Raw genomic sequence first — 25,334 nt, 5'->3', positions numbered from 1 at the left:
AAATCATTCAATTTGCTAAACATTCCCTGATTTATATGGCCACGAAATAATGCTGTCAGATTTCCACAGAAAACACTCCAGAATTTATTAGACCTATTTCATGAGGAAATCTCCACTACAAAATGTACACCCTTAGAAATCTATTATTAAAATCTATCTATTATTAAAATAACACTAAGCGGTATCTATATGACTCTACCAAAGTGGTATTTATATGTAACATGTAATATAGCCCAGTATTAACGTTGAACACCGAGAAATCAATACCTGTCTGATTATACTAGATTTCTAACAGTATACCTAGTCTAAACTTAAAAAGTGATAGTAGAGTAGACGACTATTTTAGGTTAGTTTTAAGGAATTTCAAATTTCTTTTTATTCCATTGAAAAGCCAGTTAAATTTCACGTAGAAAACATGTATCAGACTTGAAAATATATTCCTCCTGTGACCATGAAAAATTGGTTACCAGAGGAGAAGCCTCTATCAAAAATACGCACGAAATTTATTGAAAAGTGTATCATTCCCGGTTCAGAAATTTTTTTGTGACCCTGACACTTATATGTGGCTCAGAACAGACCTTTTCATCAACTTTAATCATGATTTAGGGGTGAAATCAATTTCGGTTCGAAAATACCAAGGACAAACTTAAATCGGAAATGAAGTCAGAAATAGATTTCGTCAGCCAGGTTTTCACGAATTTCGCTGCATTTTTGCTGTGGGGCCCGGCACAAAGGTCGGTGGCTTTCCACCCAATATGGACTGGTCGAGGGGGTGTTCCATCTTCATTATGAGGTTAATCAAATATTTTTTAAAACTATCTCCTCTCCATAATGGAGGAAATTGGGCGGTTTTTGCCCAATTCCGCCGATTCCCGCCAAAACAATGAATGCAGCCCGATAAGATAACATTCGACCTTCTTTTCGTAATCAACTAACCCTAAGAATATTTAGCATAAATTCTGCTTCTTTTTTTGTGGAAATATGGTTCCGTCTTAAAGAAATTCCCATCGGTAAATGGAAAATTTTGTTTGTTTTTTTACCGTACCGCTGGGAGAGGGAGGTCGATTTATTGACCTCAGCTTATGTCTAGGAAATTAGTAGCGCGTGATGCTTTCTACTATAAAAGGCCTCCATCTTAGGATCATTTTTCCGTGCTCATCTCATTTCTAAAGTTGAAAGGTCATTTATATAGCTAAAGTCTTCGGCGTCAGACAGAGATTTTATGCTATTCTGGTGTTCAAAGCTTCGGACATCACTGTAGTCCTCCTTGATCTTGGACAACCGGAACTTTTATGTCATAAATAGTCACAGTCCCTAGGGTTAATTTAATGGGTTGGGCAACCAGATCGTAGTTGTCCTTGAATTTCTACCCTATATCTAACATTCTGAATTTTTTATCTCGCGTAAAAAGTGAAAACTTATTGTCGCGCGCGTGTGGTAAAGCTCCTCTAGCGTTTGACCTAGTGAAGTCAGGCAAATGAGGTTAACAACAATGATAGCCACTGAATGCAGGTACAAACTGCAACTTACATTTTAATTTTATATTGACCGGGTCAAACACTACGCTCTACTATCACTTCTTATGGTTAGACTAGGTACGTAAGTATACATTCAAGTGGGTTGATTGATAAAAATTTATTTATATAACTTACATATTTAGTGATTCGTCCACATCGTATTTTCGTTTTATGTATATTTGTAATTGCCCTATTTGTATAAGACGATTCTTTGATTTGCACATCGTCCATGAAGAACGAAACTGATAAATGGAACGAAATGAACCGATATATATTTTTTAATTTTCCAGATAAGATACATATGTAAATAATAATTATGTATGTACATATCTTACATCGACGTATATTCAAAAAGTCAAAATCGTGTACAAATATGCAGGATCAGGGAATATAAATACGATTGTGACTTTTTAATTTTGCTTTTGCGTGAAAATCGAGTTAACCTTAATGTTAATGTGGACATCATCCAGTTTGACCGGTGTGGCCAAACTATTTGACACGAGGATGGTGAGAAGTACCTTGAAATACAAAGTATAATTTGAACATTAGGCACATATTTTAGATCAATAAATATGTACATTCATGCATATTTACATATATCCCGAAAAAATAAATCTCACTAATTTAGTTTAAATTCTTACCAGAATCATGATGATGACCGCTGCCTTGTAAAAATTTTGTTAAAAATTGCTCTTCTCTCTATGCTTACACAAGTTTTAACTTCCGACTAAATTACTTATTTGCCCTGCACATCTCTTACATCAACTGAGTTAAATAGTTGATCTGCACATCTTTTATATCAGAGCTCTACATTTCGATCGATATTTGATCAAAATAACAGGATTAGATATCAAGTGCCAAACTAACAGGTATAAAAAAACTTGAACAGGTAAATCTAGTTTATAACGTTCTATGGAACGTTATAAACAGTTAATTATTAACTGAACTGAACGTTATTAACTATGGAAAAACCATTATTTAATCTAGATATTTAGATTTCATATCAGGCATGCTTTCAAATTTTATGAGATATTTACGTACATATTTGTGTAAACAGTAGGTAAGATTTGGTAACATGCTGGCAAATATACTCTAATAAAAAGATGCTTGTATTTGCATACATATCAGCAATCTGCCCACTGCGGATATTCCCGAAATATTGAAATGTACCATATCATTACGCGCAACCTTATCCGTGTACAAAAATTTTTATGAGGTCGATACACTCTTCTGGAATAACCGCGTTTATCGGTAAAATTTCCAGAAATCTCACCCCCTTCTATGACACAATATCGGCGCCTTTCAACCACAAAAATGACCAAACTCCCCGAGTAAAAGATGAACATTAAAATAAAAAAGGTTTTACAATGAGCAAACGTCAAAATTATCCTCTTCCCACCATTTTCGGCATCCTGACCACGCCCAATTTGTCTCAATAATCCCTTAATCACTCTCTTGGCCTGTCCTACCATTTCTCCAACCTCACTTTTCGTCTTGCTTTGTACGAAACCTGTTTCCACGCAGAGTTGCAAAATATTCGAGATGTATCTCGTAAACACATTTTTTTCAATAAAATTAAAAATATCCGTGGAAACGATGTCTTCCGATAATTCGAACTTTTCTTTCGATTCAATCGACAGTATCGATTCTAGTACGATTGAGTCTTCGATTAGCGAGTCGCCCTTTACGTAAAGACGTTGAAATAAATCCTCGTAATTAGTGACAATATTTCCCCTCTCCAATGTTTCCAGGATGGTTCGATGTTTCGACAAATTTCGAGGGTCCTCTTGAAATAATACGACGACATTGCTTGTCAACTTGGTCCCGTTATTATCCGTCTTAAATCGAGTTCCTGACGTGTAGAAATTTTCGAGATCCTCGACTGACTTTGGTACTTCGAGATATCTTTGCTGAACAAATGTTCCCATAAATTCGCCGCGATACGCTTCAGTGATAACGAGACAAAATATCAGCCAGGTTGCGAACGCTACTCGAAAAAATGTCTTTCTTGAAGGCAACTGTTCTAAATGTTGTTCTAAAACGATTCGTAACATTAATAAAAAAGTGTGTACGATATCATGCTTATTACGGCGGGAAGGTTCAAATTTTAAAATCAAATTCATAAGCATCATCGTAATCAGAAATGTGACGCAGAAACAAATCCAGACTTCAGCATCGTAAGGACCTTGGACCCAATTCCAGTCAAAGTCTCGAACTTTCCGGCGAGTTAAAAACTTGATTTCTTTTCGCTCTCCAAAGCTGAAAACTTGTTGGCGCTGGTAGTTAAATCCGGGACGGAATAAGGTGTAGAAATATATGGTTTCGAATGAATGTTCTTGACCGTTTTGTAAGAAATGGATCGAAGTGTTTAGAAAAATTTGAATTTGAGTTGATAAAAATGCTCGAAGTTTTAGTTTTATCTGATTTTTTGAGAATGTTTTGAGGGAGTCGAGTTCCGCGCTTGTTGCATTTCCAGTTAACGCGTTACGAACGAATAATGCCGCATGGTGAAAATTCTTTCGAAATTTGTTGTCCAGAGGGGACATTTTTGGGCTTATTTTCAAATTTTCCCAGACGTGATGGTGGGTGAATTCCTGACAAAAGTGACAAAGTTGAAAAATGTTGGTCAAGGTTAGGAGAAACGTGCGCTCAGACCAAAAGTTTCCCACCAAATTTCGTATATTAGGCAGGAGTTGTGGGGTGTCTTGAATTAATATCGTGACAGAGTTAAACAACTGGATTTTGATCTGGTCCTTAGTCAAGATTAAATTTAGGGTGGAAATGTCTAGCAGAATAATTTTCCGTTGTTTTGCAGGATTATATCTTCCAACTAATTCTTCAACTATCCATTGAGGATCACCATGACGCTCCTCTTGTAAACAACTTATTTGCATAGGAGTAAAAACCTGCAAACTTCCGAAATGTGGTAAAGCGCAGTTATAATTTCGTTTCCATGCCACACTTTGTATGACTTTAGATTGGCCAACGTACTTTAAAATTTTTAACAATTTCGCCCCAATAACTACGTTAAAATTTTCTGTACAACTCACTTCCCAAGTACTGCAGAGTGCTGAAATGTGCAAGCAGACTATGATTTCTAGGATGCGTCTCGTCATTGTGAATGTGCGAAATCCAGGTCTAAATCGCTACTGAAAATTTTCTTGTCCTTCAACCTGTCTCCCACGCAATTCAAGACATTCAAATAGTCAGAAGAAATTCGTCCCACGTCCTGTGTTACGAAACTCCTGTTGCTTATGATAATATGCTCATCCTGATAAGAACTCGGGCGATAAGAGCTTATATAAAAAAAGGTTTCGAAGAACTATAATTATTTTTTGTATGACAAATGTATTGACACGTTGGAAAATATACATACTTTCCATCATATTTATCACACCATATACATGCATTCATTCATACGTATGTTTGACATACGAGCCTCAATCGAGATATGTAAGTGGGTTATAAGTTCATATGTACACAATTTACAAAACTTGTAAGATAAAGGAACCGACGCCAGGTGAAAAATAATTAGACTTTGTAAAAGTACAGGTTCTGTTGTATTTCTATTGTGAGATAAGTAGAAAATTGGCTGATACTTATATATTTTACAAAATTTAGTCTATTAAATATCTACCAGACAGGATGTAGATAACTAGTAGTAATAATCGTTGGCAAAGTTGTGATAACCTGCCTAGTTAGATTTACAAGCGGAGAAATTGTTTTCTAAAGTATTAGCTGAGAAGTTAATTATGTGTTTAGGGAGGAAGCAGAAACCAGCCGAAATGATGTCAATCCATCCGCCCGAAATTTTTCCTGACATTACATAAATTTTAATTTAATATAATTCTTTAAAATTATTCTTCTAGATAAAACTTTGTATAAAAAAATGTTTCCATGGATTTCGGTAATTTCTCTTGCTGGTGAGGATAAGTTTGCGAAATAGTTTTGTGAAATAAAAATTTTATTTTTTATTATAAAAACATGCCCAGTGAATATTCCCATAAATTTGCGAAAAAAATCCCAGGTTTGCCAGTAAAAGTTTTGCGCAATCTTGTAAATTTCGCAAACTTCGCAGGTTTTGCTCAATTTGCGAGATATATGTACAAGATATACAAACATAATATGTATATCTTCAAATTATGAAAGTTGACTTGAGTACGCCATTGAGTCAAATTATCTACAGATGACAGATGTATGTATTATGCGTACATGTGGAAATTCTGCATGATTTGTGCAGGCATCCACCTCATTGAGAGCAATTGACATCAGCCCGACGATCAGTCAGAGTGACAACATCGTTCTGATTAGGAAACAATTTCGTCGAAAAAGTATCGTGTGATCATGCCATATTGTTTCGGTTACAAAAGTCATGCTCTAAGGAACTTGCGTTCAATTAACAAGGACAAATTCGCAGAACTGCAGGCTTATCTATTAACCTCTTTCCTATGTCCTACTATTTTTTAAATAAAATTTCCCATGGATACGATGTAGATTTCATAATTATACCTGATAGCAACCAATTAAAATTTTTAAACAGTTTCCAATTTTTTAGTTGTTTAAGGAATAACATGAAAATTCCAATTTTTTTTACATTGGTCGGTATAGGGAAAATTCCAAAATTTCAGAAGGAAAATGTTGAAAAAATCCGTTTTTTACCATCGAATTTTCCACAAAATACCTTAGAAACACTCGTTTTTTAGAAATTTGGGTGTCAAGGTAATTTATTGAGTACAAATGTGCAATGTGGACTTTAAGAGGTTAGGCATTCTATACGCATTCGACCAACACTGCAAAATATTTTATGCTATGCGATTAAGTTTTCTACCTGGTTTCTTTCTACTTACATACATAATCTCTCGGTCCACCTGCTCATAGCTTATGAGCAGAAAAAACATACGTATGTATGACTAATAGGATACGAGTCAGAGACATGTTTTTTGCGCACGAATTTTCTATATCTTGAATAATATATTTAAGTATAGTACATATGTACTTATGTATATGGTGCATAACAAACGTGATTGGATTTCTAACTAAAAATGATGTCTCATATCGATGACTGTCTTATCGGGAGAATTGATTATCAAATTACAACTGGACTTTTGCTACCCTACCCATCTGCGTAAACAGATATATGCAACATTTCCCTGGACATCTGCATATGCAATAAAACCGTGGTCTGCTCAATTCATCCGGGTTAATCATAATTTTCTACTTGTGACAGCACAGTTCAAAATGAAATTCTTTCAAGTTATCGGCTCCCTGAGCATACTAGTCTCCATTGACGGTAAGTAAATACATAGGTATTCTCTTTCCACGCAGGCTTGAACTTTTACATAAATTGTGAGTTCTGAGAAACTACGCCACTGCACACTGGTCCGGATTAGCTTATTTGCTTGCCAAAACCCATAACTTTCGAACAAATTAATTTTTTCGAACGCTGCCTTCGGGAATCGATATATGAAGTTCAAAGGGTATAAGTTATGGAAGATTCATTCATAGCCACACCCCTTTGGGGGTGTGGTCAAAGTCTAATAATTATTTTCTCGCGTTACCCCATCAAGTGGGGTATCATGTGAAAGGTCTCATCCATACCTGTGCAGCTTCACTCAATTTAGGTAAATTGAGGCTTTATTCACGATGAGGGAGTGAAGGAGAGTGAAGCTGAGTGAGGGAGTTGAAAAATTTGATCGAGTGAGTGAAGGTGAGTGAGGGAGGCTGAGACGAGAAGTGAGTGGAATGAAGGGTGAAGGAGTGAAGGAGATGAAGGCTCCATCCCGGTCACTCCTTCATCTCTGGGGAAAAAAGGTGAAGGAATATAGTTAGTTTAGATACTAAAATCACCGTGGCCATCAATACTAAGAATAGCCGTGACTCACTGTGTTTGTCTGTCCAATTTGAACGTGTGCGCTGGAACTTGGTTGAACATGGGGCAAAACGAGACACGACTCAATGTTATTGTAAATATAAAACGCATAAGCGCCCACCGTGATTTTCAATGATTGGGGCATTATGAGATTATCGATTTTTGCATATTCACGCATTATGCGCCCTCTATTGGATGTCACTTATCACGTGACATTCGCGCTCATTTTAAATTCATACCAAAATTGGTTTTTCTAGACCGACCTCAAAAAAAATTTTATTTTCTCAGTATTAAAATTATTATTATCAAAGGTCATAATCAGAGGTCAAAGGTCATCAATACTAACAATGTAAGTCTTTTATGTGTACAACTCAGATCTGGTTGGGACCAATTTTATTTTGTTCACCACAAAACATAAGCATACCCATATTTTTTCATTTTCATAATGCGCTAATTTGAGCGCGAGGCGCGAATTTTAAAACATTTTTCAGCCGAAACCTCGGTTTTTAAAAATTCCGTAAATTTTCGAATTTTAGCGCGAATCCAAAAATTCGAAAACAGGTCTCTTCAGAATGAATTACCTGACTTATGAAAAATCCAATAGTCTCAAAATTTGAATTTCAAAATTTTTTGCCAGTTTTTGAAATTCATTAAAATTATAAACTCTTTCAAATTTTTACTTTTTCAAAAAATAATGTATTTGGATTTTTTATAAGTCAAGTAAATCAATCTGAAGAGACATGTCTTCAAATTTTTGGATTCGCGCTACAATTCGAAAATTTACAGAATTTTAAAAAACCGAGGTTTTGGCTGAAAAATGTTTTAAAATTCGCGCCTCGCGCTCAAATTAGCGTATTATGAAAAATGAAAAAATATGGGTATCCTTATTTTTTGTGGTGAACAAACTAAAATTGGTCCCAACCCGATCTGAGTTGTACACGTAGAAGGCTTGCATTGTAAGTATTGGCAAACGAACAACGCCACTTATAGGCTTTTGAAGGAACTATGTTGTATTTTTCGCCGATAGGCGTTCTACGCTGAAAGTGTCAAAACGTTCAGAAAACTTTACCACCAGAATAACCCAAAACATCCCAAATTGAACACAGCTTGACCCTTTGCACATCGATTAGATTCAAGACTCAATCTGTCACATGGGCATGCCCGGTACGACTATTGACTCGTGACCTGGTAAACCTATAGGCGGCAGTTGACCAGAGATTTAGGCGCACCCCCTATAGTCGGCATGGCGGGATCTGTGCACCACCGCTAAACTCGGCAGTTGAGTGGGATCTGTGTACACCTCTTAAAGTCGGCAGTTGATCCGGTACCTGGGAACTCCCCTATAGTCGTCAGTTTACTCTCGACCACTCACATTTCTTTTAAGGTCACACCAATGCTTATTTCGCATACATGGATACCATGTTACGAGTAGTTTCTGCAAAATTGTTCCCAGTTTTTTAAATTTCTGATAAAGAATGAACGAACAACGAACAAGATGCAATCAACTTCGAGCGGGGAGGATCTCAACTTAGATTTTCAACTTTTCAGTAAATGTAAATATTCTAAACCCACTTTCGGACTAAGGGTTAAGCATTAAAATTCTAAAACATGGGATTAGAGATTGAGATTAAGGACTAATTAATCCTCAATCCTAATCTCAATTCTTAATCCTGGATTGACCAATTTTATAAGCCCGCAATGCGGGCTTCGGAAACTACTTGTATGAAAATAGTGAGTCTCATATCACCACAGGAAATTCTCGCGTTGCCCCAGCCTCGTCTTACATTACCCCAGCCCAGTCTCACATTACCCCAGCCCAGTCTCACATTGCCTCAGCCCAGTCTCACATTTCCCCAGCCCAGTCTCACATTGCCCCAGTCGAATCTCATTTTGCCCCACCAGATGGCGCCAAAATATTTAATTTATGATGACACGAGGGACTGAATTGAGTGAAAAAAGAGTGAAGGGAATGAATGAGTGAGGGGAATGAGTGGCGTGTGAGGAATGAGGGAGTGAAGGGAGTGAAGGAGTGAGAATCAGATTATCAGTGAGTGAAGCCTCACTCAGCCTTCCTTCACGTGAGTGAGGGGAGTGAAGGGCAACTTGACTCGAGGTGAAAATGAGTGAAGTTGAGTGAAGGTATTTTCACTTGCACAGGTATGGTCGCATCAAGCTCTATATAATTCAACAACAACATTGCGACATTATCGGCACACCCACCGCCAGGGGGTGTGGTCAAAATGTAAATTTCAAAGTATTGTTTCGATGCATTTGAGGATGTATTTTTATCAAATCACAATATTCTATAGTTTTATTAAGTATTTCTGCCCTCTGATCTCATTAAAAGAGAAAAAAGGGCCAAAATTAAAAATCTCGCCGTCCCGGCTCAGGGGGCCAACACTTCATAAAATTCCCCCCTTGCTAATAAATTTTATAGAGGCGTTTCTTTTACCATGCATCCTTCCTCAGGGAATGGGCAAGATATTTCGAAGCGATTGTGTTATTTTGAACACTCAAAAGTTTCATACATTGCAATGATTGGAGTACTCCAGATATTTTGATTATGCAATTTGCCTTTGCATAAACTTAAATTTCTGTCAATTTGCAAAACGGGCAAAAAGGGACAGCAGTTTTTGTAGATGAGATATAAGGGTTTAATGACACGTTAACGGTTTCTCGAAATACCACCGGACTAGACAGGATTTTCAACTTGAAGTTTTTCCCATTTAGTCAATGCTATGAGCCAAGTTTAGGCATATGCCACGCTATAACCACTCGAACAATTTAAATGAAACTTTCCACAATTGAACATCTATGTTAAAGGTACTGAACAGGGTAGTTGAGAGTAGGTTTTGGCCAATAAATTCAATATTCCGGACCAGTGTGCACTGTCAGTCCCGTCAGCATAATTTATATGCTGACGGGGGTATTTGAGACTGATAGGGGCGTTGTTTCACACTGAATTTCTGAGAATGTTAAAACCTGCGGGGACGGAAAGTAAACTAGAATATTCTAAGAATACGAAATGTGGGCGTTGGTCTTCCGGTGGGCGCTTGGTAGGTCAGAGGTGAGTGCAGTCGGGACGGACTGGGATCAATGTTCCGGAAGGTCACCACACAGTTTGGAGGCGTAAGGCCGTATGTGCGATCGGCAGCCCCACTTATGATGTGAGATACACGAAAGTTAATGTTTTATCGGAATTTAGCACTCGAAATAAGTCACCGAAATGTAATACGCGTCCCCCGAGAGTTATAGTTTTTATAGAGCAACTGGTTATCAATTTATTTTACGTAGCCGGAGGATTTTACATTTATGTATCAAGAAACCAAAATATATTTAGAGGTTGTGGTAACTGTAGAATTATGGGGGACTTTAGGATGGCAGTGGTGGAGAGAGGAGATACGTCTTGGTAGACACCGGAACTCCGTCTGCCAGGATTCTTGGATGGAGGACAGTATATGTCCTTGCTGAAGGAGACGATGTCCTTCAGTCGATGTATGGATAATTTAGGAGTGAGTGGCCGGTCGAGACATCAATGTATGAATATGGAGACGAGGAAGAGATAGGAGGGGAGGATGCATATGATATGCATAGTTCCCTCAGGCCCCCCGGGAAAGTAGCGGTAGTCCCTACCGTGGAGTGGGGCCAAAGTTGAGAGGAACGGGGCGAAAAAATCGGACATGTCCATGTGGAGTTGTCGTCTTGGGGCGGCTGGATGGCCAGTGTCACCATCGTGGTAGATAGGGATGCGGGGAAGATTGTGTTGTCGGAGTCGTCGTCATCCGACTTGAGGAGATCGTCCTCTTCTTGGTGTGGGAGTTAGCTGTAAAAATTGAAGTTTAATTGGAAGTCCCTTAATTAATTGTTCAACAATTTTACTGTCCGTCATATTAGGATCAATATTGCGTAAAATACTAAATTTAGAAGTTACATATTCTTGTGGATTAGATTTCTCAGCATAAACTAAAGCTTTGTTCGCTTGCTTGTGTGTACTAATTTGAGAATCATGATTAAAAAACAGTTTAAATTCTACTAAAATTGCTTTCCACAAGTCGTCATAATCATTGTTACAAGTGGTAACTAAATTAGTAGCATATGTAGGAACTCTCAAGGATTTGAAAAAATCTTGACCTTCTAAAATTCGGTCTAAATTTGTAGAAATCCACTTATTTGTAACATGATGTTCGGCTAAATCGGCAGTTAAATGAGCAATAAACTCATTTACGTCAGTTTTTCCGTCAAATTTTCGAAAATATTTGATAATCTTATTAGGGTGTTCGACTGCAGGAGGGTTCGACATTTTGAAAAAATTTTCCAAATAAAATCTCAAAAAATCAAAATTAAATCAAACAACTATTCACCAAAATTCAGAATTAAAAATAAAAACGACTTATTTTTTCACTTTAACTTAACAATAGGTTGCCTTTGCCAGTTTCTAGCAATATTTCATAATATTGAAATAAATTTGTATGTATTTCCCAAATAGAAAGAGATAATTTTATGTACCCTTGTTTCGACCATAATTAGAATAATGCAGCATTAAAAGAACAAAGGAGAGGAGGAATAAGGATACTCATGAAGGTTGTCCCTCGGCTTGATTGCCAAGGCTTACCCACAACTGCTCGCATACCCAGGATCTGCAACCATGAACCCGCAGGCCTAGCCTTCGTCCCCTGGCTCACGACGACACGAGCCGCCGCAACATTGACCACCGTGGTGTAGCTTGGGTCAATGTGAGGGACGGTGCCTTCTTCGGAGTTGAGTAGGGTAGGGTAGGTTGTGAAAAGGTAGGTAGGTAGGTAGGTAGGTAAGTAGGAAATGAATTCAGATTTTAAATATGTAAAAATGATCCTAAATTTTAATTTTGGGAAATGTTTCGACTAATAAATGCATTGATGTGTAATAAAGTTCAACCAAACTTTGAATAAATGAACACAAAGCGAATTATTCATGCATGCCAACACACAATTTTCTTTTCTTCTTCCTTGTTAATTAGCATAATTGTTAGTAATATTCAAATAAGTGACGCTATTCTAATGAATAGAACTGTCCTAACAAGAAGTGACCTTTACAAGGACAAGTGTACGTAAAATCGGCTTATTTTAAAAATATTTCGGCATATCGGCATTGTTTTCTGTAGAAAACCGTCAATCGTCAAAGGCATCATAAATTTGAATGTATGTAAAAAGATTTGAAGGAAATCGAGTCATAAATAAAAGTTTTAAAAGGAATTATGTATGTACATTTGTAAAAATATTCCTCTCTTTTGAAGAATATGCATATTTTGCTTAAAAATCCAAATTAAAAAGTGTGTTCCTCAGACAAAGTGTAAAATATAATTACTTATGTATGTATAAGCTTAAAATGTAAAAGAAATTGTTAAAAACCCGATTTATTGTACGTATGTATGTACTGATTTACGAAAAGAGAAGCTGGAGGCAGCTTGAGACAAGTTTGCAAAAATTTTCTAAGTTTTTTGAGAGGACTGGGGCAATGTGAAACAGGTAAGAAAAATTTGGGCAGAGTTCTGTTTCGATCTGACCACTTTTTAAAATTTTTCAGAAGTTTCTGTAAGAAAATGGGGTAATGTGATACTACCCAAAAAAAAATTTCGAAGGGTTTTGTTTAAAAATTGCCTTTTTTCATTTTTACTTTTCAAAAAATTAATCTCAAAAAACTCTCTCAAAAGTATAGCGTCTTTTTGTTAAATAAAAATGTAGAAAAAATGTTTACGGCACCTTTTTATGATTTTCATCACGGCTTAGAAAGATACGAACCAGAAAATGGAGAAGACGGCGTGGTCCACTCGTTTGGGCAGAATGAGACAAAGGGGCGTCCACGAATTCGGACGAATTTTCGGGCAGAGAGGGGTCCAAAAAAACGATCTCAGGTCATCACGTCTGTGGCGATGGGTCTGGTGTCGAGGTACAACGAACAAACTCTGTCGGTCTAACCACGTCTGTGGGCGTGGATGTGGTGTTGAGGTACAAAGAACGACCTCTGCCGGTCTAACCACGTCTGTGGGCGTTGGTCTTCTGGTGGGCGCTTGGTAGGTCAGAGGTGAGTGCAGTCGGGACGGACTGGGATCAATGTTCCGGAAGGTCACCACACAGTTTGGAGGCGTAAGGCCGTATGTGCGATCGGCAGCCCCACTTATGATGTGAGATACACGAAAGTTAATGTTTTATCGGAATTTAGCACTCGAAATAAGTCACCGAAATGTAATACGCGTCCCCCGAGAGTTATAGTTTTTATAGAGCAACTGGTTATCAATTTATTTTACGTAGCCGGAGGATTTTACATTTATGTATCAAGAAACCAAAATATATTTAGAGGTTGTGGTAACTGTAGAATTATGGGGGACTTTAGGATGGCAGTGGTGGAGAGAGGAGATACGTCTTGGTAGACACCGGAACTCCGTCTGCCAGGATTCTTGGATGGAGGACAGTATATGTCCTTGCTGAAGGAGACGATGTCCTTCAGTCGATGTATGGATAATAGTTCCCTCAGAAACTCATAAGAAAAAGTTTAACAATGAGACATTTCAAGTCAGTCTTCGTAAATCCGTAACCACTAAACTTAGGAACATTTATAATGTAATTTTTGCATACAAACTTGCCAAGATATATAGATTTTGTAAACTTTCGTGGTTACGGACGTACGAAGGCTGACGTGACTTGCCTAACTATTTTATTACGTCACTTTCAGCCCTTTCCTGCCATACCTGTACGTACTTAGAAAACACCCCAAGCTCTGACCTTAGCTGCAACAGTTTTCCAAGTTTAACCAATACGACTACTTGTCCCGACGAAACTGGACTGATTGAAGGTTAGACAAATTCACCCCTCACATAAATCCTGTTTGAGAACGTCCATATATTACTTCATAAAAAGCGCCGATTTTTAAACCACCCACCCACCACTTCCCTAGTCAAGGTAACCTTCACACGAGTAAGATAAGCGACCCAACCACCTTTCTGATGACGTAATAAATGGACGCCCCCTTTTTAATAGAATTCAAAATTTCCTTAATAAATTGCCGAAATAGGTTCGGGACAACTACCTCGGGCACGACAGGCAGCCTGTGTGACCGCGTATGGATCATATGAGGGTAACAGAGTTGTCATACGTAACTGCGGTGTAGTGGAAAGCGGCCACATCGGCACCTGTAACAACTTTTACTGGTCCTCGTTCACCTTACCCAACGGGACGGTGGTCTACATCCCCCCATTTTTCAACGACGTCGCCTTAACTTCATGCCTGTGTTCGGGTGATAATTGCAATGTGCATGATGTCCAGGAAACAACCACCAAGCCTCCATCCACCGGTCCGACGACCACCTTACCGCCAGGGTTGCACTGCTATACCTGCTACTCAATACCGGGCGTGGCTGGTTCATTACCAGAATGTGAGGACGGCGAAGCTTCTGCAAATTCCTCCCTGCCTTCTAGAAATTGTGGTGGTGAAGAAGACGATTTGGTACGACAGTCCGACCCAAGTGTTGAACAATTGTAAGTGATGAACAATTTTTATGGGTTTTATGTCATTGAGCGTACTCACGTCAATCTTCGTATATCTCGCAAATATCAATGTAGGTACATACAGGGTGGTTTAAATGTCAGGGTACAATGGAAAATTTTTCAATGGGAAAAAATCGCAAATCTTCATTAGTTACCGAAATTTTGCCTCTGGAATTCAATATTTTAAGAATTTTGTCATCAGTGTTCCATAAGTTTTGATAAAAATTAATCAAAATCTCAATCCCAAATCCGTAACTAATGGAAATTTACGAATTTTTCCCATTGAAAAATTTTCCATTGTAACCTGACATTTAAACCACCCTGTACATAGCATCACAAATTGCCAAATTTTGCCAAATTTGCGAGATTTGCAAAACTTGCTGGCAAATGATGGGATTTTTTTGAAAATTTACGCAGTAAATGGACATGTTTTTATTTCACAAAATTATTTTGCAAACCCATCCTCTCTATCAGCAAGTGAAATTAGAGAAATCTATTGAAGCAGCACCAAAATAGGTATTATTTGAGATTGGCGAAGTAATTTCTTGCTAATCTCCTCGCAACAAAAATTCTTCAACCTGCAAGTTTTCTGAACGAGTTGTTACGACACGAGATAAGACGTTATGGAGAGTAAATATTCTAAACATTTTACAGTGATTATTGATGACTCCGCTGTTCCAAGCGATAACCGTGATGGAACTTTAAAAATCAAAAAAGTCCTGTGTGGAATGGGGCGAAGAGGTCGGGAGAATGCGAGTTCCATAGTCGTTCGAGGGTGTGGTTTGGTTGATAGCAGTTACGACAACACGTGCAGCAAAAAATTCACTTGGGTGGTCCGAAACCCGGAAGGAGTTGAACTCATCAAGTTTCCAGCAAATACTGACAGAGCTTTGAATACCTGTTTTTGCTCCAGTAATCATTGCAATGGGGCCACTGTGATGGAGGTAATGTTTGGCCTGGTAGTGATGTGTGTTCTCTTGTCTGGGTTTTTTGGATGAAATATGTTAAATTTGATCGTATGTAGAGTAAGTAAAATTAATGTTTTAGACGTTTTGTTTTTGAATAAATCTTTTATAGTTACAATGTGTTTATAATTTCAATTAAATACTATTTTTCTTAATTGATTGGACATAATTATATGTACGCTTGTACGCATAATGGTTTTGTATTATTAGATAAGGTGCATAACAACGAGATATATTTATGCATAGCAATGTAAACTGTACAGATCTATGTGCATTGCATATGTGACATTAAAGCATGAAATCACGCATCTGGTGCATTATGTAATCACAAAATTACTAATTGGACAAATAGTGTCGACTCGTTGGAACAACGCAATGGCGAAAGGCTACTTTTATTCATTGTCGAAAATTAACATTGTGAGATTTATCCTAATTAGGTGACTGAATGGATATTTCAAAGTTTCCGGAAACATTTAAAAAATTCTTCGGAAACTTTTCCCGGGAATATCTATTCGGTAACATTGCAAAATTCCCCAGGGCTTAGGAGAAAATAATTTTTTGGTCGGGGGAAGTTCGGAAAATTTTACCAGACTGCTTACGTAATACACATTTGTACTCATTTGTAATTGTAGTAAAAATTTCACAGTGCGTATAACTCTTAATTAGTTGAGCACCGTACTAAAAATCCTATTGATAAGAGTCTGCCCACTGCGGGTATTCTCGACATATTGAAATGTAGCATAGTATCCCTCGCAGTCTTATCCACGTGCAAAATCTATGATATACATACAATCCTTTGAGATTATCCGCCTGATCGTTACCACCATTTAATGAAGAGGCGCGCATAATTTCCTGCCAATTGTCCCGTTCGCTCCTAAAATTTCTCCAATTTTCAGTCACAAAAATTACCACACCCCCCAAATAAAAAATACTCATTAAGACGAACAATGTTTTGCAATGGGCAAACGTCAAACGTATCCTTTTTCCAGTTCTTTCTGCACCTAGTTCACACCCAATTTTTTTCAATGCCTTCGAAATATTTTTCTTTATAACTCCTGTCCCCAATTCTAGCCGACTTTTTATCTTGTTCTGTACCAAACCCATTTCTTCACAAAGTTGAAAAATATTAGATATATAACTTGTAAACACATTTTTGCTAATAACATTAAAAACATGCCACGACACGCCTTCCTCTGACAATTGAAACACATCTTTCGACAGAATTGAAAGCATTGCGTTTAGAACGATCGATTCGTGAATTAGTGAATCGCCATCGACATAAATCTTCTGCACTATAGCCTCCATAGTCTCCACGATATTTCCTGCGTACAAGGTGTCCAATATCTTTCGATGAATTGGTGAATGAAGAGCTTCATTTGTAAATAAGAAGAGGACATTGCTTAACCATTTCGTCGTTGTGCTGTTGTATTGCTGTGCCGATGTGTCGTTGTCATCCGTCACAACTTTGATTCCTGGCGTATAGAAATTTTTAAGATCATCGAACAATTTAGGCCCTTCACGAAATCTTTGCTTCACAAACGTTCCGACAAACTCGCCCCGATACGCTTCAGTAATAATGAGACAAAAAATCAGCCAGCTTGAGAAGGCTACTCTAAAAAAGGTCCTTCTTGAAGGTAACCGTTCTAAATGTTGTTCATAAACTATTCGTAGCATTAATAGAAAAGTGTCCATAATGTTGTGGCGGGAAGGTTCAAATTTTAAAATTAAGTTTATAACTACCATCGCCATTAGAAATGTGACACAAAAACAAATCCAGACCTCTACGTCGTACGGACCTTGGACCCAATTCCAGTCAAAGTCCTGTAGTTTTCTTCGGGTTAGGAACTTTACTTCTGTCCGTTCCCCAAAGCTTTGGATTTGTAGGTGCAAACTGTCAAACTCGTGATCGACTACGATGAAAAACTGGATTGTAAAGTGATCAAAATGTGGGCCTTCTCGCAAAAAATGCACCGATGTGTTAAGAGAACTTTGGATTTGAGTTGACAGAAAAGCGTGAAATTTTAGTTCCCTCCTATACTTCGACGATAAATCTAAGTAGTCCTCGTCGGTTATTTTATTTGTTCCAACTATAGCGTTTCGAACGAACATCGGGGCAAGGTGAAAATCATTTCTAAATTTGTTGTAAGGCGGGGACGTTTTTGACTCAATGAAATTTTCCCAAACATGAAGATGGGTTGATTTTTGGCAAAAGTGACAAAGTTTAAAGCTGTTGGTCCGATTTAGTAGAAAGGTCAGCTCAGGCCAATGGTTACCCGCCAAGTATTGAATACTAGATTTAAGAGATCGAGTATATTGAATTAATATTGCTACAGAATTGAACAATTGAATCTTAAGATGATCCTTATTCAAGATCAAATTCAGGGTGGAAACGTCTATGAGTAGAATTTGTGCATATTGAGCACAATTATGTCTCGTAACGAATCCTTCTAGTTTTACGACTTTCCATTTGGTGTCATTATACCCAACTTGTAAACGATTAATTGGAAACGCAACAGAAAACTGTGAATTTTCGAAATGTGGCCAGCCACCGTTGCAACGCTTTCTGGTAACGTTAGATGTCAAACTCGTTATGACTTTCGATGGGCCAATACGTTTTAAATGTTCTATCAATTTCGCTTCAATTTCTACATTGCAGTTCTCCAAGAAGTTCACCTCGCAGGTGACCAACACTGTCGATAAGTATAAGCACAGTATTAATTCTGAAGTACACTTCTTCATTTTGAAGGTGCAAAATCTAGGTCAAAATTGCTACTGAGAATACGTATCTCCGTCCCCCATATTGTATCGCATTCTTTTTCCACACAATTCCGTTTGCACGCAGAAGGTTAATTATTCCTTGATCCCTTATCAGAAAAAAGTTCTGATCCAGCTAGGTCGTATCGTAGTGTTTATGTACATACATATATTTAATTTATGTATCTAAAGATGCACAGAAAAAGTGTAGCAACTGCTAACACTACACACTTACTAAAATAATATCAGTGACGTTATCTCGTTATCTCCTAAGTATGTGCCAATTTAAATGTTTATCGCAAATTCACAAAACTTTGACTCAATTTTATCAAAAAAGTGGTCAATACATAAATACAGATATTTTAACAACCCAAAGGGTGTACGCAAGCAAGCTTTGGAATTGGTAAGACGATTAGAGTTGTCGAAGGGCATGAAAACAAACGCTCCGAAATGTACTACTGACTCAGAATTACTTTAACAAACATTTGATTCCCGCTTTCGTATCCCTACCATACTAATAGCATGGGAAGGATACCAGCGCGGGATGGAAAAGAAAAACTGAGTTGATATTAGGAATGTGCAGCCTACCTCGCAGGCTAGGTAGGTGAAAAGTGCTAGATTACAATCGCTCAGGAAATACACGTAAATATTTACAAATAAAAGTTTGAGAACGGTATGTATTTATTTACAGTGAATTTATCATTTTTACAGAAATTTAAAGGTTGAAAACTTTCTCTATTTAAATTCTACTTTGAACTTTTTCTCCACTGCGAAATAATAGCGTATTTTGTGCATGTATTTTATGTACATACGTGGGTGTTTTATTATTGATTTTCAAAATGTATGTTCCGCACTGTTTCTGGCCAAACTTTTGATGAAATAACAAACTTCAAATACATTTAGGATGCTGTGATTTTTTTCAGTTCTGTAAGTTATCATTAACGCTAGCAACAACTCATCAAAATTTACCTCGAAAATATGCCAAAATTTACGACTTGATTTCATTATCATCCGAATACCGTTTATCCCTGATGTCTTTCTTTAAGTTTCGATACGAATAATAATCACTAAGGGTCAAGTCTGGACTGCACGGGGTGTGGTTTGTGCAGGTAAAGAGATTTTCGTCTGCAGCAGCCCTCTAAAACAGCCAGGTATTTGGTGGTGCGTTGTCGTCTAAAAAAAGGCCAACTCTTTATTTTGACCCCACGTTTCTTTTCAACCGCAGGACGCAGCACCATCGGGGTTCCTGCACACACAGCCCCATTTATTGTAGTATTTCCAGCAATAAATTTTATAAGGAGGAGACCTTTGGTATCCTTGAAAATGGTCATCATCAATTTTTTGTCAGATTTTTGCACTTTTCAATTCACGGGCGGTGGCAACCCCTCGTGCTACCACTGAATGAGTTATTATTTGGTCACCGGGTCATAATAGTATACCCAAGTACTATATCCAGCTAATAAAATATTGAGCAGATTCAAGTCTTTATTTAATAGGCTAAAATTGGCATTGCAAAAGTCGACTCGGTCCTGTTTGTGAGATGCCGAAAGCAATTTTGGTACCCAAAGGACGGAAACCATTTTTATACCGAAGTCTTCAGTTAACATGGAACAAATTGTTGTTTTTGGAACACCCATCTCATCTGCTAAATAGGACAGTTTCAATCACGGATTTCTCATTATTGGTTCCTCTAGTTTCCGGAGCCTTTCTGTGGAAGAAACGCATTTTGAGCGTCCTGGCGACTTTTTGTCCGAGATCTCTTTTCGCCATCATTTAAAATTATTGGCACAATTGAATTTGTGTTTTGTGTTGGGCCAGTTTTCATCGTAAATTTTAAGCATTCGATCATAAATCTGCGACACGTATTACCCATCCAGCATTAAAAATTAAATCACACTACGATATTTAATTTGCAAATCTGACATTTTTTCCGCCGAGGTAAAGTTTGCCGATTTATTGCCAGCGTTTATGTTAACCCACAGGGATGAAAAAAATCACAGCCTCCTAAATGTATTCGAAGTTTATTATTTCATCAAAACTTTGGTCAGAAACAGTGCGGAACATACCTTTTGAAAATCAATAATAAAACACCTACGTATGTAATTACTACTAATATCAACCTCTTTACTTACAAATGGTGCAAATTGTTCTTGAACAAAATTTATCTAAATTTAAAACAAATATTGCCGAAACTTATTTCTAAAATTATTTGCACAGATCTAAATTCAGTATATTCGATAATTTGGGTTTTACAATAATAAATTACTTTCATACATACATATGTAACATAAGTATTTATATTGAGACTACATACAATGCGTGTAATGCGATGGCATGATCTGGACGGACACCATTGCATAAGGCTAACCATGCGTGTCGAGGAATGAGTGATGTTGTATATTATTGAATGTGTTGTTTATGTATGTATGAAAATGTGTCTCACTTTGTTCCCTTATTTTAAGTGTACCGCTTTGCCATTCTTCTGGAAGGCGAGAGAAGCATTTATCCGTTATTTTTTATGTGTACGTGACAAGAGAGAGAGAAGATTAGTATTACTCGTAGACTTGTGTGAGAGTGAAGTAGTGTGAAAGGCAGTAAAAAAGTAGTATTTTAATTTGTCATTTAAATTTCTGAAAATTACTAAAATAAATAGTTTTTCCTGTGTGAAATTTATGACTAGTTTCTACTTTTCCTTTACACCTTGTGCAATCACTCAAAATCATAAAAAATTAACTAAAATACGGTACGCGACGTGACCACGACATAATTGAGGATAACTTGATTAGGTCCGCGACCGTAGCAATGCGTCCCGTTTAGTGTGCTCGGGTTTGCCTGTTAGAATAGTCTACGTTTCAAAATCCCTCAAGTTTGAGGCAGATTATTTACTTGACTAATTTGAAATCCCACCCATCTGCAGAAAACATAGTTTCCCTTCTAGTTCATTGTGCCTACATTTTTCTAAGACGTGGTCAACATATTTATCGTTTCATCCACGATACTCCCCATCACGTCCGACTTGCTAGATTTACTCAACACGCCAAACTGCAAACGCCCAATCCCCACCAGAAACCTAATCCTTCTCAAACTTTTAACCTCCGCCAAGTATAATTTCCTCCCCTTTCCATTCATCCCAAGTAACAATCCCTCCATTTTAAACCGATCCAACAACCCGCCACAACTCTCGTCGCACATCCCAATCAATCCGAGACAAATTAATCCCAACGAAAACAAAAATACGGATACACTCGAATAAAACGCCGTCATTAACCATGGGTAAATCGCGTGGAACTTAACTGCGGCAAATGTCGTACAAACGGCGGACACCCCACCACCGACAATTGACAGCGTAACCGTCGTTTTTAACTGGATTTCGATCAGATCTAGCAGTATAACCAGTCTGTTATAAAATCGGATATCATCCCATATTCCAGCCTTAATTTCTGTGAGGTTTGTAACAAAAAACTTATCCAGTTGGACAGTAATGGATACGACCAGCTTACCCCACGTGATAAAGATGACAACCGTGTAAAATAATATTCTCTCGGTTTCGTACATTGTCAAACATAGGATTAAAATTCGTACCAAGTAAATAGATCGTTATGAAGGGCAAAAGTCCTCCATAGTTTGGGAAACATTTGTACGTGTGTAAAAATTCAAGTATAGCTTGCACCGCGCGTCAAGACCAATGACTGACGTCGTCATGGCGGTGACAGCGGTAAAAAGGTAGCACGACCAGATGCAGACTTGCAAAGTTAGGGTGATCAAGTCAAGTTTTTCTTTGACTCGTTTAGTTCGAGTAGATTGTTTATCGGGCCATTTCCTTGGCACCACGGAAAATACAGAATCAAAAATTTAAGCTATTTCGTGGAATTTTGTTGATATTTTTCGATACTATCTTCCCACATTTTGAAATTTCTTATACCGACCAATATTAAAATGTAGAGTTATCGTGTTTTTCCTCATAAATACTCAAAAATTGGAAACTGCTTGAGAATTTTAATTGGTTGCGAATGAAATCGGCACCGTATCAAAGGGAAATTTTATTACAAAATCCGTAGTGCGAAAGAGGTTAATGGCTTACATTTCTCAAGTTGCCCTTCGAACAGGATGACCTCGTTGCCAAACCGAACCATATCCTCCGGACCAACCAAGAACCATAAAGAATACGCAATAATACCTAACCCTGCCAGAGTGGTCATTGATCCCCACGCCCAAATCCTCATATCCATCGCAACTTGGGCGAAAGTTTTTCCGTGAGTGATGCAAAGTAGTCCGAGCGATCCGGAGAGGGCACAAATCCCCAGGGAAACTATTGGCAGGAAGGTTTCTCAGGTACGTTTGATAAGGATCACGGTAACGGTGAAATCCTTCGGGTGGGGTTTTAGTTCGATGGGTGGTTTATACCGAAACGGGTAGCCATGAACGTACAGGGATTGGAGGAGGAGCAGAATATCGAATCGGTTTTGAGAATTGGGCATAATTCTTAACGGTGAAAACGACAAGATTTAATCTGGTTTGTAGTCTGGAAAGAACGATGAAATATGTATGTCTGGTTGGTACTTGTCTGTCTAAATAGGGTCAGACCCAAGCCTGGCCAGGTCGCCTGGTCAAATTGAATCATAAAAAAACAATTAATTATGCAAATTTAATTGATAATATACTTAGTTTCTATTCATTTGTATGTTTTCATGCGTCACGAAGGCAAATAAAATGATATCTACTTGTGTTTAGTAGATAGAAATGGAGTTTCGGTAAAGTAAAAGTTATTTTACTTGTTATTAAAGCTGATACGAATCATTAATCAGGAAAAGATTATATAATACAGAGGTCGGCGTGGCGTAAACCGCCATGCGACGTGAAATGCCTCAGGATGTATGTGTATACATGCTTACAATTAGTTTGAAATCCTTAGAAAAAACATTCTCTGATGGAATTTGCACAGACATATAATTTACTGCATCTTAAAATTGCTCATTCTCAATTATCCGCCGTCATAATTACTACCATGAATCAATGAACTGTGGACAGGTATGATTTTATTGTTGGTTTTAGAAACTATGTACGTGAGTAGCTGACAAGTATACATACATATTTTGTACAGTCGAGTATTGCCAATTAATTACCACTTATAAACGGTTTAATATTAAGGAATGCATACTCAACCGCCGTCACCTTAGACTTCGCAATACCGCCTAAATAATTCATCTCATTCATATATGCCCGTAATCCCGCCTTCTCCAATCTTAACCACCACTTCAGCAAATCGTCAAACTGTTTAACCTCTTCACTTATCTCACTAACTAGGTGTAAATGCACCTCAATATTTACATGAGGAAATGGAAGCCCGTTCGGAAAATCATCTATAATATCGTCCATCGCTTCATACTCGGCATGTTCAACATCCACTTTAAAAACGTCAATCCAGTCGTGATTTAGTTCCGACATGAATTGCTTTAATCGTTTTACCGGGAAGGACACGCTGGACCGTGGAGGTTTGAAATATGGTGGGGTTCCCAGTCCTACTTGATAAAAGTGCACTCTGCCCGGGTATTTTGAAACATCTAAGCTAATTCTTGGAACAGTTGGGTCGAAAGCGTACAATGTGCAGTTCGTTGTATCTAGAAGCTCCTGCTCAAACGAGGTCTCTCCCGCCACCCCGAACGAGTACGCTACGCATTCTGGCTTCTTTGCGATTTCCTTCAAACCACAAATCCACTTGCCGCCATCGCCAACTTTGCCGAGTCGACGAAGGGCGAACGGGCAGGATGTGGTGGGCGCAAAATGATCCCAAAATGTGGGCGAGCCTGTCCAGAGGTTTGCATGGGTTAGTGAACGATCCTTAAGACAAGCGTCACGCTTAGCAACAAAGATGTCGTGATTTCTCTCTGATTCTATAAAAAAAATTAAAATTTGGACGACTGAAATGATCCCTGTGGTAAGATGTACACAAACCAGCGATAATATCCGCGACATGGGGTGAAATTGGATATCCCAAGTTGGATGTAATGTCATTATTATAAACGCCAGGATGTTTTTCCCGATTAGTGCTATCAGGTATAAATATGTACCAGATTAGCAGCAATGCAACTGCGAGTATTACTGTTGTCTTTGGCACCTTATTGTGGCAAATTTTCATTGTTGTGTATAGGTATGTCGATGTTTGAAATTATGTGAAACACTTTGTATCCAGGTTGGAACAAAAACTTCTGCCAACTAGATAAGAGTAATAGATTTTGAAAAACATGTTTATTATATTTACTCACCCAACAACTGGCAGTCATTCGTTATGTAAAGTATTGGTTTATTCATTTTTTTCGAATATTTTGAGGTTATCAATTGAGTCAAAACTTAATATGCATCACAAAATAAATAAGCAATATGTGCACAATTGGTTTATGTCGTTACATATTATGTACTTTAACTTTATGTATGCAATTACAGTGTCGTAATAAAGGGTAACCAAAGTGTCCGCATTTCTCCTGCAAATTGTTGAAAGTTTGTTGTTCAGCTACGATAGGGATCTAATTCCTAACAATAAGTGATTTTCGTTAGGCATACTTATATACATACTTACCTATGTATTTGATCTATTGCCACCAGCCTCATTTAAGGTTCCCTACGTTTATGTGACATTGAATGATAAACATGAATGCGCAAGGAGAGAAAATTTTACATAATTAAGCTTCTCAAATAAGGTTTAAATGTGTATA

At 37.7% G+C, this 25,334-nt stretch overlaps 2 protein-coding genes across 3 annotated transcripts; one reads left to right on the top strand and one right to left on the bottom strand.

Annotated features, from left to right (window-relative positions):
* The first annotated feature begins 6,673 nt into the window (after positions 1–6,673).
* LOC110850130 lies at positions 6,674–15,992 on the top strand. 2 transcript variants are annotated; one of them, XR_004835036.1, is made up of 4 exons: positions 6,674–6,807; positions 11,914–14,214; positions 14,434–14,896; positions 15,560–15,992. XR_004835036.1 is itself a non-coding variant. In XM_022097613.2 (4 exons), the coding sequence occupies exons 1-4, from the start codon at positions 6,756–6,758 to the stop codon at positions 15,567–15,569; spliced, it is 645 nt and encodes a 214-aa protein (XP_021953305.1). In that variant the 5' UTR covers positions 6,708–6,755; the 3' UTR covers positions 15,570–15,992. The 2 variants fall into 2 exon arrangements, 1 of the variants encoding a protein (XP_021953305.1); XM_022097613.2 differs by having other exon boundaries at positions 6,708–6,807; positions 14,095–14,214.
* Positions 15,993–23,370: 7,378 nt separating this feature from the next.
* Positions 23,371–24,822, bottom strand: LOC110850031. Its single transcript, XM_022097516.2, has 2 exons — positions 24,577–24,822; positions 23,371–24,515 (listed from the first exon to the last, which is right to left on the bottom strand). Exons 1-2 carry the CDS (start codon positions 24,758–24,760, stop codon positions 23,740–23,742), a joined length of 960 nt encoding a protein of 319 aa, XP_021953208.1. The 5' UTR covers positions 24,761–24,822; the 3' UTR covers positions 23,371–23,739.
* Between the last annotated feature and the right edge of the window lie 512 nt (positions 24,823–25,334).

The sequence above is a fragment of the Folsomia candida genome, unplaced genomic scaffold (assembly GCF_002217175.1).
Source record: "Folsomia candida strain VU population unplaced genomic scaffold, ASM221717v1 Fcan01_Sc005, whole genome shotgun sequence".
Classification (NCBI taxonomy): domain Eukaryota; kingdom Metazoa; phylum Arthropoda; class Collembola; order Entomobryomorpha; family Isotomidae; genus Folsomia; species Folsomia candida.
This window is presented reverse-complemented; position numbering and strand designations above follow the sequence as displayed.